Here is a 13,101-nt window from a genome sequence, read left to right on the forward strand (position 1 = left end):
CAAACTCAGGTGAAGGAGTTACATCAATGTCAGGATAGCAGGGAACTTCAGGAAGACAACATGGAACCGAGGAAGGATACACAGAGGACCTTACAAGAACAACAGACGTTCTGTGGGTGACAGCTATGTGTTTGTTTTATATGGTACATTCAACTTTGAGATACTTCACTGAATGTATAATACAATTCACAATTTAAAAATGCAATAGAAATTTCCCAAGTTCTCATAACTAATAAAACACTGGACCCATTTTAAAGCCAGTTTGGATGGCAATGAATCTTAGTGCTTGTTTAATAAGCAAATAATCCTTGCTTCTTTTCTGCCCACACAGAAAATAAGTTTCTGAGAAGGCGGAATTTGTAAAGGACAACGTCCTCTAAAGAAGAACAGGTTTGGAAAACACACTGGCAATGGCACCACTTCTGCTGAGGACTGACTGCAGGTTTTCAGCAAGCTTTTTCTAGAGACATAATGGAATTTGGGAGGATAATTTATAACAAAACATTAACATCTTGATTGTTAGTGGAGTTAGAGTCAGGAAGATCTGAGTGACAAGGACAGCGCTGTCTGTGCCGCTATCAGCTATCCTCCAGTTCCTCCTCCAGCATGTGCACGGCCAAGAGGAGCAACTGTGAGAGCCGTAAGGCAGAACAAGTGCAGTGATTGGCTCCCCACATTCCATTTTCTATACCAATTATGAAGTAGTTAGGAGCAAGCATCTCATTCCAGCTCTCAGTTCTGGTGAGGTCAGGACATCATCGACACCTATTTACAAAAAGGTGTTGAAGATTTGGCATTAATTTGATGACTCCAGTAGGGCTAAGGTCAGTCTTAAATGTTTAGACTCAAAAACCTGATCTTTCATTTCAACACGTGGCAGGCAGTACTCCTTAACAACAAAGATTTCTAACTGCCGAGTTCCCACTGTTGCCAACAAGTCAGAATACCTAACCACAGAGTTCTTTGTAAGAAACCCTGGCCTGGTTGGGTGCACGCCTTTAATCCAGCACTTAGGAGGCAGAAGCAGGTGAATCTCTGTGAGTTCGAGGCCAATCTGGTCTACAAGAGCTAGTTCCAGGACTGTAGATAGCTACAGTGAAACCCTGACTCGAAAACCAAGGGGAAAAAGAAAAAGGAAACCCTGGCCTGCCACCTAACCAGTTCTCCACCTTCTTTTTTGTAAGGGCTGGCTTCAGTGCCATATCTGCCTCCTAGCAATGGCTTAACACTTAGGAGTATTTTCAATTACACATTCAAGGAACAGTTTTCTCTTTTTCACTTAAACTTTGTTCTACTGTTTTGATAAAAGGAAGAAACATCTTGCTCATTCTACGTACAATTTCATCCTAGATTTGACAGAGAACACAATTTCCAAATATCTGTTTACTTATTTGAAGACAGGATCCCATGTAGCCCACATGAGCTTTAAATACTCTATGGAGCTGTGGAGGTATGGAACTCCAGGTTTTCCTGCGGCCAATCCAGCAGGCTGAGATCATAGTCACAGATCAACTGGCTCCACTTCACACGGTGCTGAAGACCGGATCCAGGGAAAACATGCATGCCAGGCAAGCAATCTACCAGCTCATCTACATCCCGAGGCCCTAAAATATATTTTATGTAGCTTCATTTTTAAGAAAATTTAAAGCAGAAAATCTCTTTATAATAATCACGAAGTGGTATTCAATTTAAACGACTTAAACTTAGGTGACATTTCCTAAGCATGTTATTAAGTCATTTATAAAATGAGACACTATATACAGACACACACAAATTTTGGGGGTGTTGTTTTAAAATGACAGCATGATTACACTGTCTATTTTCCCTAACCGGCTTCAGAAGGTCCAGACAGAATGCTGGCAGGTAATAAGTGTGTCTTCAAGCAGGCATGGTCCGGACAGGTGCCATTCAACAACTATGTCATGAGCTTGTGGCTGAACACTACCCTCTATCTAAGACATAAGAAAGTAATGTTCTTCAAATTATTATGTGAAATGGTTGGCAAAGAATCTCAGTCGGCAGCCAACACATAAAGTGGCAGGGGTTGTGCATACCTGTAATCCCAGCACAGAAACAGAAGGATCACAAATTCAAGGTCATGCTCAACTACATAGCAAGCTTTAAAGCCAGAGTGGGTTTGGTTAAGACCTTACCTGGTGGGCGGGGAAACAAGAGATAAGAACCAGTAAGATGGTTCAGCAGGTAAAAGGGATTTTTGCACAAGCCTATAACCCATGTTTGATCCCCCAAACTCAGCGAAAGGAGAAAAATCAACTCCTGAATTCTGGCCCCTACCCAATAATAAAAAAAAATTTTAAAAAAGAAAGTGTGAGCCGGGCAGTGATGGCGCACGCCTTTAATCCCAGCACTCGGGAGTCAGAGTCAGGCGGATCTCTGTGAGTTTGAGACCAGCCTGGTCTACAGAGCTAGTTCCAGGACAGGCTCCAAAGCCACAGAGAAACCCTGTCTCACTCCTCCCCCCCCCAAAAAAGAAAGTGTGCTAGTTAGATTTTTGACAACTTGACACAGCAGGGTCATCTGTGAAGGAAGAAACCTAATTGACAAAATGCCATCAGACTGGCCTACAGGCAAGCTGAGCATCATTTTTAATTTTTGACTGATGACTGAAATGGAAGGGTCCAGCTCACAGCGAGTGGTACCACCCTGAGCAAGAGATCCTACAGAGATATAAGAAAGTAAACTGAGCAAATCATAGAAGTACTTAGATTCTTCCACGATCTCTGCTTCAGTTCCTGCTCCCAACTTGCTGCTTGAGATCCCTTCATGATGGACTGAAATAAACTCTTATAAGGAAAAATTGCTTTTGATGATGGTGTTTTACAACAATAGAAACTTAAGAAAATCTGAGCCAAATACCTTATTACCCAAACATACTAGGAACAACTGCCCACTTAGGCCCTGGACCTACCATAACTACTAAAAGGGTTTTATTGAAGTTACATAATAATAAGATATATACCAAAAATAACTTAGATATCTAATTACAAAGATCTGCAATATCCTGGGTTTCTGATTCACTTGCTTTTGGAACTAAGTCACTTCTGACGAGCCTTTATCTCCAGTAAGTGTAAGGCACTTCCTACGCTAATGCGGGCTCTGCCGGCAACAGCATGGTCGATCCATTTATGAGCCAAGTCATGTTGTTTCGTCCTAGTCCTAAATTTACTCGCGTAACATATAACATGTGTTATATCATATCACACATGTTATATCATAACACATGTTATATCATATAACACGACTCTTAAGCACACACAACAGGTGGCTTGACTATTATATGGAATGTTCTGAGAGATTTTAAAATATATTACAATTTATTTTGACAACAAATAAAAGACATGACTATATTAATGCTTACATAAAGGATAAGTATATTAATATAGTTTGAATTTTTGTCAGTTTTGGGGTGAGTGGAAGGAAAGAAGTGACCCCAAGTTACAGATGTCTCTGACTACACCCATACTCTTACAACATTACTCCAACCTGAAATTTTACTGTATCCACCACTAGCCACTGACAGCCAAAACTGCGACACAATACTAAACAGCTGGAGAAGGAGCTCCGAGACTTCACTCGGCTCAGCCACTGCCCTAGCACATTTTAGGAGTCTGTCCCTATCAGATCGCCTTAGCTTTATGACCCAAGTACTTCCACAAGTCTGAAATTCTGAAATATAAGCGGACTAAAAAATAATGAAATTAAAAGAAATATCCATAACTTGAAAGTTTACGTGAAAAACTAAGCCCTTCATCAAGAACATTAACATTATCCCATTTCATTTATTAAAACAGTATGAGTTATTTCTTGAAAAGCCGGTTCCATTGAAGTTCTATCTATGCAATTATAGTCTATGCTCTAAAAACCTTTCTACAATTCTCTCATCACTGTGCAGCTGTGTAGGAAGGCAGGCATTATGTGGAGGTCGGAGGACAACTTCTATGGTTTTGTTGGTTTAGGGACTAAACTCAGGCCACCAGGCTTCCCTGTTTTTAACCACTGAGCCATCCCATTTGTTTCAGATTTTATCATTTTTCTTTTTTAAAATGTTTGTGGTAGGTATGTATTTATTTGTGCAAGTGCAAATGGGTATGTATTCACATGTATATGTGTGAAGTGGCCAGAGGCCACCTTTCCACCTTCTTTTGTGAGATAGTCTCTCACTGAACCCAGGGCTCATTGATTAGGCAGGCCAGCTGGCCAACGAGCTTTGGGGATTTGCCTGTGTGACCTTGGAAGCGCTAGGAGTACAGTGGCAGGCAGCCTTCATGCCAAGCTCTGCACATGAAGACATGCCCAGGGAAGTCAGAGAACAGCTTGTGTTCTCTCCTCCCATGTGGGACCTGGAGATTGAACTCAGATCACGAGGCCTGGTAGCAAGTGCCTCTGCACATTGAGTCATCGCACTGGATCAATTTAGCATGGACTTACTGTCAATCAGATGATGGTATACTTCAAGTACCTTACGAGTAAAGAAAATATGCTGCAACATCCAGCACTGTTATGTCCACAACTCAGAGTAGTCCAGCAAAAAAGAAACAAATGAGTATCTATGCACACAGCAACCGGAGAAAGCAAGTAAACAGCACAGAATCAGGAATTTGTGAAAATACGGGACAGGCAGGCAACCAAGGAATTACTAGTGTTTCTGTGCGTGCGAGTGTGCATGTGGCTAAAAAAACAAAATTTGGACGCACTAAGATACGGCTTAAGTTTTTCCCCAAGGGTCCACGTGAAGGAAGCTTGGTGAGACCCAATGGTCCTTGCATCACTGGGCTACTGTCCTGGGACGGGATTGTAGTTCTGAACACTGGGGCTTTCACCACAAGTGGTTAAAAAACGTGAGTAAACCCAAACCCTAAGTCGCTCTTTGGCTTTCTGCTTTATGGCATGACCATTCCCTCTCACTTTTCTCATCCTGATGTGGTGTCATCATACGCTTCAGCCAAGAAAACCCCCCCAGATCCAAACCGACACCAGCACATGCTCTTCTCTGTAAGGGTCGCCTGTGCTGGTATCTCAGTGCAGTAACAGAAAACAGTCACACACGTGGGAAAGTTCGTTAATTTTCCTTGAACATGCGAGAATAGCAACACGTACAGAATAAAGTCATTCTCAAAGAATAATCTCAATATGCACACAAATCGCTTCTTTCTCTCTCTCTCTTTTTTTTTTTTTGAATAGAACTGTATCTGTCTTTCTTAGAAAAAGTGATAGAAAGGCTGTCCAAACCCAATCCAACTGAGAGGAAAAGCCTTTCTCCAAAGTAGTTCTCATCATCAACAGATCACAAGGACAAGAGAAATCAGTCCAACAACAGAGAACATTGAGGCTGATAATCTTACCTCCTAAAGCCTAGAATTAGGCTGCCTCTCAAAGAATTAAACGATAAAGGCAATGCATTTGATTTCACTGCAAAAGAGAAGCATAGTCAAAATAACTCAGGCCAAACAAACAAAACGACCACACTGAGCTATAAATGATCTGATGACATATTTACCTACCTTTTTACTTCCAACTGGGAAGTGTTACTTAAAAAATAAAATGTTTCAGGTGAAGTTACTTAATGAGGCAATATATACGTCTGTAACAAAACATTCTTTAAAGCCTTTTGCTTTGTTTTCATCAAGAAAAGAATTTGTAATTATTCCTTAATATAAATAGTAATTACTTGAATCCCCCTGCTACATAACTGAAACTGTATATTCCTGGGCACTGTGACACAGTAAGGAGATTAGAAAGATAACTTACACTTACTGAAGACAAAAGTAAGTTATTTTTGTCATGGCTCTTGGTGAACTGTTCCCTTTCTCATTCCATCTGGAGACACAGAGGGGCAGCTAACCCCGGCACAGGTAGGCCCTTACTTCTGCTCCATCACCAGGGCCACAGCTCTTCAACGTCTCTGAGCATTTGTCTGCTCTACTACACATTTGGCACTTAACAGTCCACAACTTGAAATGTTTCTATGTGGACTGCTAAGCCTGATTTTTCATGTAAACCTTGACATAAAACTACTTTTTAATCAGGAATTGGTGACACAAACCATTAATCCCAGCACTCAAGAGGCAGAGACAGGAGGATCTCTGTGAGACCAAGGCCAACCTGGCCTATAGCCTGGTCTAGAGTCAGTCAAGGCAACACAGAGAAACCTTGCCTCAAACCCCCCCCCAAAAAAAACAACTTTTTTGTTTTATAATGGTTTAGTTTTAAATGACACAGAGGGTTGCTGTTGGGACTTTCTGGTTTTGTTTTTGCTTGCAGCTGTATTACAATGTATGACCAAGTTAACTGGATCATTACACTACATGTAAAGCGCTTTTGGATGACAGAATGAGTGGGGTGAAACAAATTGATAACAGAGGCAAGTCCTGAAGACGATGATACAACTTACAAAGAGTAGGATACCTGGCTTAATCTTTAAGAGGTCATAGAAAGAAAATCATTATTAATTTTAACTCACCTATACAATCTGAATATATATCAAACTTTAACTTTTAGCACTTTAAGAAGATCAAACCTGCTTTGTGCCAGGCATGATGGTACACCTTTAATTCCAGCATTTGGAAGGCAAGGGACAGAGGCAAATCTGTGAGTTCAAGACCAAATGGTCTATACAGCAAGTTCTAAGTGAGTCAGGGCTACACAGTGAGACCCTGTCTCACAAAACTCCCAAAATAAACTAACAAAATCCTGCTATGCTTTAGTTCAAATGTATTTCCACAACCTAAACGTATGACGAATGCTGAAAAAAGCCAGGTGACAGTGCACGCCTTTAATCCCAGCATTTGGGAGACAGAGGCAGGCGGATCTCCAGGCTAAAGGCCAGTCGGACCTACACAGAAAAGTCCTGCCTTGGGGGAAAAAAATGCAATTTATTAGGGGCTGGAGAGATGGTTCAGCAGCTAAGAGCACTGGCTGTTCTTCCAGAGGACCTAGGTTCGATTCCCAGAACCCACATGGCTTACAACTGTCTGTGGCTCCAGCTCCAAGAGTTCTGATACTCTCATAAGGACATGCATAAAGACAAATCCTAATGCACATAAAATAACAATAAATTAAATCATTTAAAAAATATGTCGAATAAAAAATATGTCGAAAACAGCAAAGTTAGAACTAGATTTTGCTTCTGGTTCAAAGAACCCTTTGATCAAATTATTCTCCCTCACTGTGCCCTCTGTCAATGGAACTGGCTTCATGTGAGGTATGTATACAAGGAGCTGATTCTTTTAAATGCTCAGCAAGCATTAGCTATGCTTTATGTTAGCCAAATCTGGGAACAGCTTCAAATCACTAACCAGAAGTCTCTACAAAACAGGCTGTGTCACCTCAATTTCAGAAAACTGAAGCAAGTAGATATTAACAGATTTGTTCCGTGTGTCTTTGGTCTATCACATACCCAGCTACCACTCTTACCACCATGGTGTCTTCATGCTCCTTCCAACCTTAAAACTACTTCCAAAGTAGCCAAGTTCAAGCCATATTCTGGCTTCTCAGCAAGGCCTTAACACAAGCTGGAAGTGTTCTTGCTTGCATTGTACAAACAAACTACCATAGATATGCTCTCAGCAGCGACTGACGTCAGCACCAAGCCTACTTCTCCCATGGAATACTTACGAAGTGACAAAACGTTCTCTAAGTTCCCATTTTTTGCTTCACTTCTCACTTCAGCTTGAGTAAATGTATTACTTTGAGGTAGACATTCATTTTCCTGGGGATAAAGTATACATCAACGGTAAGGTTCTTCAATTAAAATACTTCAATATGCCTTTCTAGTTCCCTACCTTTCAAATACCAAGATAATCTATTATCTTTTTTAAAAAATAATTTTTCTAAAACTATACATAGTTGAGTAACCAAACCTTGGCAAAAAGAAACTTCAAGCTGGAGTGCCAATAACCCAAACCAACACTATCAAGACAGGCAACCTGGGTGAGGGGGTGGGAACTTGGATTGGTATGCATAGTAAAAAAGGATAGTTTGTTTTCTCTTAAAAAAAAATAAAAATAAAGACAGGTGACCTGTTCACATGTTTACTACACAAGACATGACAATCCTCTTATAAAAGAGCCTCAACACAGAACTGAAATAGTGGTTAAAAGAAATACATATTTTTACTTTATGGATTTTTTTTTGTTGCTTGCATAAAATGTCTGTGCCAACAGGCGTGCCTGGTGCCTGTGGAGCCCAGAAGAGGAGGTCAAATCAGCTAGAACTAGAGTTACAGATGATTTTGGGTGCTGAGACTCAAACATGGCTCCTTACTATTCTTAATCACTGAGCCACCTCTCAAGTCCCACTAAAATGGTATTTTGACACATATGGTACGGATCAAACTTATTTAACTCCAAATAGTTTATCGCTTCACTCAACATTAGATAATGTAAGTGCATGAATAATAATTTAGTTCAAATGCTTCTTTACAGGACAATATTACAAACCACCCAGACAATAAAAGGCAAAGAATAAAAATAAATTATGTCATAGCTATAAAATATCACACAAGCATTAAAATGATTTGTAGAATAAAATATTGCTCTAAGCTACCCACTTTTTCAAAGATATTTCTTATGAACACTCATATATGAAAGGGAAATATTAAGAAAAATGATTATCTAAAATATAAGACTATATTAAGGAATCACCCATGGGTGAGTTATACAGATCTACCACCTGACTAGTGGTCTCCATGTATTAATGAATGGCATATAATACTGTCATATGACAGTATGGTTGATTCTGAGCCAATAATACACAACACTGAAATTGTAACAATGAAAACAAAAGGCAGTTGAAATAAGAATGAGTATAATCAAAATTCACACAAGTTTACAATTTAGGTCTAATTTTCTCCTCAAAGAGTTCAACAGTTCTGAAAAATCAAGAGTAGTCACAAGACAGCAGTGGAACTTCAGGCTGTATGTCTGCAAGGAATGAATTATGGAGAAAGCCGCTGTTTAACAAACTCCAAGGTAAAGTATGCACAGCATGAAGTCAACAGCTTCTTCTGAGAACTAAGGAGGAAGACTGGAGAACGGAGCTCATTTGCTGCAGTGATTTCCTGGCAGACACCAAGTCCTGGACTTGGGCCCTACTAGTACAGCATAAAAAAGCCAACATGCTAACATATGCCCACTGTCCCAGCACACGGGAGGTGGGGACAAAAGGTCAGAAGTTAGCCAGTGTCCCCACAGTCCCCATCTTCCCCTGAGAAAGGGAGCGAGGAAGGTAGGTACAGACGTTCAAGATATAACTCTCGATTTTAAAATGATTATAATATGAAGTTATTTCACAGAAAGGAACACTCCTACAAAAATCCAGACAGTACTTAGTAACTTCTGCCCTATAGCTCTTCCTAGTAAAATACACGTTACACACATGGAGCCTGCACCTGCCACTCCTAGCTGTACATACAACACTTTGCCTTAAAATTAGAAAACCCACTATTTTTGTTTGTTTTGCTTTTTGAGACAGGATGTCTCTGTGTAGCTCTGGTTATCCTGGAACTTGCTCTGTAGACTACGCTGGCCTCGGATTCACTGAGATCTGCTTGCCCCTCTCTCCTGAGTGCTAGGATTAAAGGTGTGTGCCACTACCGCTTCAGGTATGGTTCAAATCAACTTTAGTTTTAATTATTTATTTCACTATTTTATGTGTGTAAGTGTTTGCCAGCATTCATGTCTATGTGCCTAGTGCCTATGGAGGCCAGAAGAAAGTATCAGCTCTCTTGGAACTGAAGTTACAGACAGACAGCTACCACTTGGATGCTGGGAATCAAAGATGGATCCTCTGCAAGAATGGTCAGTGCTCTTTAACTGCTGAGCCATCTCTCCAGTCCCCATTGTCAACTTTTCAAATGATACTCACAATACCTTGCCTTTTCTGGTAGGGTTAAAAGCATTGCAGAAAAAGTGTTTCAAAGCCCAACAAAGATTATTTTTCAAATACAGAATAATAAATATACTATTAGTAATGTATTTTGGAAAATTACTAAAAAAAAAAAAAACCAAAATTACAGGTTCTAGGGTAAGACCAAGAAGTGAATCTTTTCTATGCTTCTGCTATCGGGACAGTCTTACCAAGGACAGAAGAAAGACACTGTTTAGCCTGCTAGTTAAACCTTTTACATATACTAACCAGCATGTTTATAGAGTCTTAAAAACTACATGCACAAGACCATTTTTAGTTCTCCATTCAATGGTGCTCTGTTCTTTTATTCTAATGATAATGAAACATTAGGTAGAGTATTTTCTTCATTAAGGCCAGTAAAAGCACACTTGTACCCACCTGCAAAGCAGCTCGAACTGACTTTACATCATCAAAGCAAGGAAACACATAATTTACATATGTGTCTTGATCAGGATCTACTCCCAACTCCTTCATTATTTTGAGTATATCCATTATTCCTAAGAGATAAAACACAGCAGGGCAGAGATGAAGAACTTCAAATTCAGGGAAGTCACAAGGTTGTTTGCTGAATCAGTGAGGAAATTTCCTCAGCACTCTGTCTGAAAAACAAAACACTGTAGCAATTAAAATAATCCAAACTCTAGGGAAATAGACATGATTTGCCTAGGCCATGCTCACCTACTAAGACGATCACGTAATTGTTATAATCAATCAAATAGGATCACTTCATTTGGAGGCAAAATTCTACTTTTTGAAAAATAAGGCCCATCTATTCCACCCCGACTCATGGAGCACTTTTAATTTCGGGGGTGTCCTCGACACAAACAGCTTCCTTTGTATTCTTCCTGCTTTGTTGTTGAGACAGGGTTTCTCTGTAGCTCTGGAGCCTGTCCTGGAGCTCACTCTATATACCACGCTGGCCTTGAACTCACAGAGATTCACCTGCCTCTGCATCAAGAGTGCTGGGATTAAAGGTGTGTGCCACCACTGCCCAGCTCAACCCTTCATATTCTTATTTTTACGCTTTCAAAGTTTAACAAAGGAGGTTTGGTCCTAATTCCAAGCCTTTCCTCTCATTCACTTATGGGTGCTTGCTGAAAATATTGTAAATAGTGACTTTTCTACTCGTGGCACAGCAGAGCGGCACAAGATCAGGAAATCTTGTTGGAGGCTGGTGACAGTGAAGCTCCTGCCTCAATTCAACAGAAACGTGACTGCCCTGTTATTGAAAACTCAGTTCAATTTCATCGGACCTGTTTCCTGAAGCTCTTCCCCTCCCTTACTCAGCACTCCTGAGCAGACATCGACGTCTCCCCACCAGGGTACACTGGATGTCGTCCAGACAAAGAGCAGGCTCATTTCACTAAAGACAATGTGGCGTTCTAGCCTTGCATGCAGCAACGAAAACTACACAAAAGCATACAGCCCCCTGCCCGCTACATGCAAGTCTACACAGTATATTTTCCTATCATCAAGACCTCCAGAAGAAGACTAGAGAGCACAGATGGTTTTTAAAAACTGAAGGACAACTGACATTCCCTGGTACTATCAAGTCAGTAATCTCCAATAAAGCAGAGGCTTCTGTAGTTTTTCAAAATCTTGTTCCTGATTTTTCGATGAATTAATGTAAAACATGGTGTCCAATTTCCAAAGGACAGCTAAGAATGTTACTAAAACAATGTAACGGTTACTGAGGGGCGGTGACATGAAGAAGCATTACAAAGTGCAGAAGTCATTCTCAACTCTGACACACTGACACTACCTGTGGTCAGACCCTGAACCCTCTGGCTCTCCGGTGTCTCAAGAATACAAGGTGACCTTTCAACAAAGCACCCTCCGGGTCTCCAAAAGATCTGCAGGAAAGGCAGACGCACAAGCCCTTCTTCCCCAAGCTCAGCTCGCTCCAGTTGAAACCAGTCTTGGTCTTTTGCCAACTCAAAGGGGTAGACATTATAATATGGTGCCAGGAAACTTACCCAGTACACAGACATTTCAAAAGGCACCAACAATATTTTCCTACCTGTGTAAAAATCAAGAATACTAAGAGGCTCAAGAGTCTGATGGAATGCTACAAATGGTCTGCGCTGCAGAAACACGAGGTTAAAGGTTACCTCATGCTTTCAGAACTGGAAGATACACAAAGAGTTAATCAACTCTTAATGTTTTCACAAAGACTTTCCTAAAAAGGACTTAGAGACTTTTATAACCAGAAACAATTAGGGAATACTTGTTTCACTATTTTCTTTAAACCAGAAGACAACTATATATTTAAAATAAAATTGCAATGTGAAAGTCTGCTAAAAGCACTTTTTTGTTGTTTGTGCATTCTGTTTGTCACCGAATGTCACACTAACAACTCTGCATCTCATTCCAAAGCACATTATACTGTGAGATAAAATGAAAAAAGACCATTTTTGTTTCCCCAAGGGGGAGGTACTTCTGTTAAAAGCATCTTTTTATGAGACTACTTTTTCTGATTACCAGTAATGCAAACCAAAGAATTAGATACTGTGCTCTAAAATTTAATATTTTCCATTTTATTCATATCCTATAGACATCCCATGTGTACAAGGGAAAGTATGCTAAATGCTTAAATGTACTTAAGAAGCTGAAAGTCTGAGCATTTCTGTCCTTCAATCAGCAGGCTGTCAGGTCAGGAGCACCTCTTTACAATATACACAAGTTTCTCTGCCTTCCCTCCTGGAGCTAAGCTTGGGGGAAAACAGGCTGGCGTGGCCCACAGAGGAAAATGGTCACACTTTCTGTTCTATGAACTCCATTAAATATAACTTCACTAAGGCTAGACAAACTGTTCACAACTCCACTCACAAGTATGAACATTTGCTTATGACGCGAACTAAGAAGTAAAATCAGTGAAAAATACCCACTTTAGAATTATTAACACAATCCCAGTTTCTCATGAGCTCTGACTCTCAGAAGTAAGTGTGCTTTAAAGAATTCAAACAGATGTGTGTTTATCTGCAATTGTTCTGACCAACTGTGACTCCATAAAAGGCAAAGCTCACCTTGAACATTTTTTGTTTGCTGATGTCCGGCTAGCAATGGCCAGAAATAGTGAGTTCGAATAGGAAACCCTTCTTCCTTCAAGGCCTGCATCACTGCTTTTGCCAAAGCTGAAAAACAATCCATAATATGTCACTGTGCTATGGCAGA

At 40.3% G+C, this 13,101-nt stretch overlaps 1 protein-coding gene across 1 annotated transcript in view; it reads right to left on the reverse strand.

Annotated features, from left to right (window-relative positions):
* The window catches only part of Lrpprc (leucine rich pentatricopeptide repeat containing), an 83,122-nt gene that overhangs the window by 51,595 nt on the left and 18,426 nt on the right, over positions 1-13,101 (reverse strand). Inside the window, exons 11-14 of the mRNA XM_075955752.1 lie at positions 12,954-13,061; positions 10,306-10,424; positions 7,636-7,729; positions 5,364-5,430 (exon numbers count right to left, since the gene is read on the reverse strand). Of these exons, the coding sequence (XP_075811867.1) occupies positions 5,364-5,430; positions 7,636-7,729; positions 10,306-10,424; positions 12,954-13,061 (388 nt within the window). The remainder of the gene's footprint in view (positions 1-5,363; positions 5,431-7,635; positions 7,730-10,305; positions 10,425-12,953; positions 13,062-13,101) is intronic.

This window comes from Microtus pennsylvanicus, chromosome 21, assembly GCF_037038515.1.
Source record: "Microtus pennsylvanicus isolate mMicPen1 chromosome 21, mMicPen1.hap1, whole genome shotgun sequence".
NCBI classification, from domain to species: domain Eukaryota; kingdom Metazoa; phylum Chordata; class Mammalia; order Rodentia; family Cricetidae; genus Microtus; species Microtus pennsylvanicus.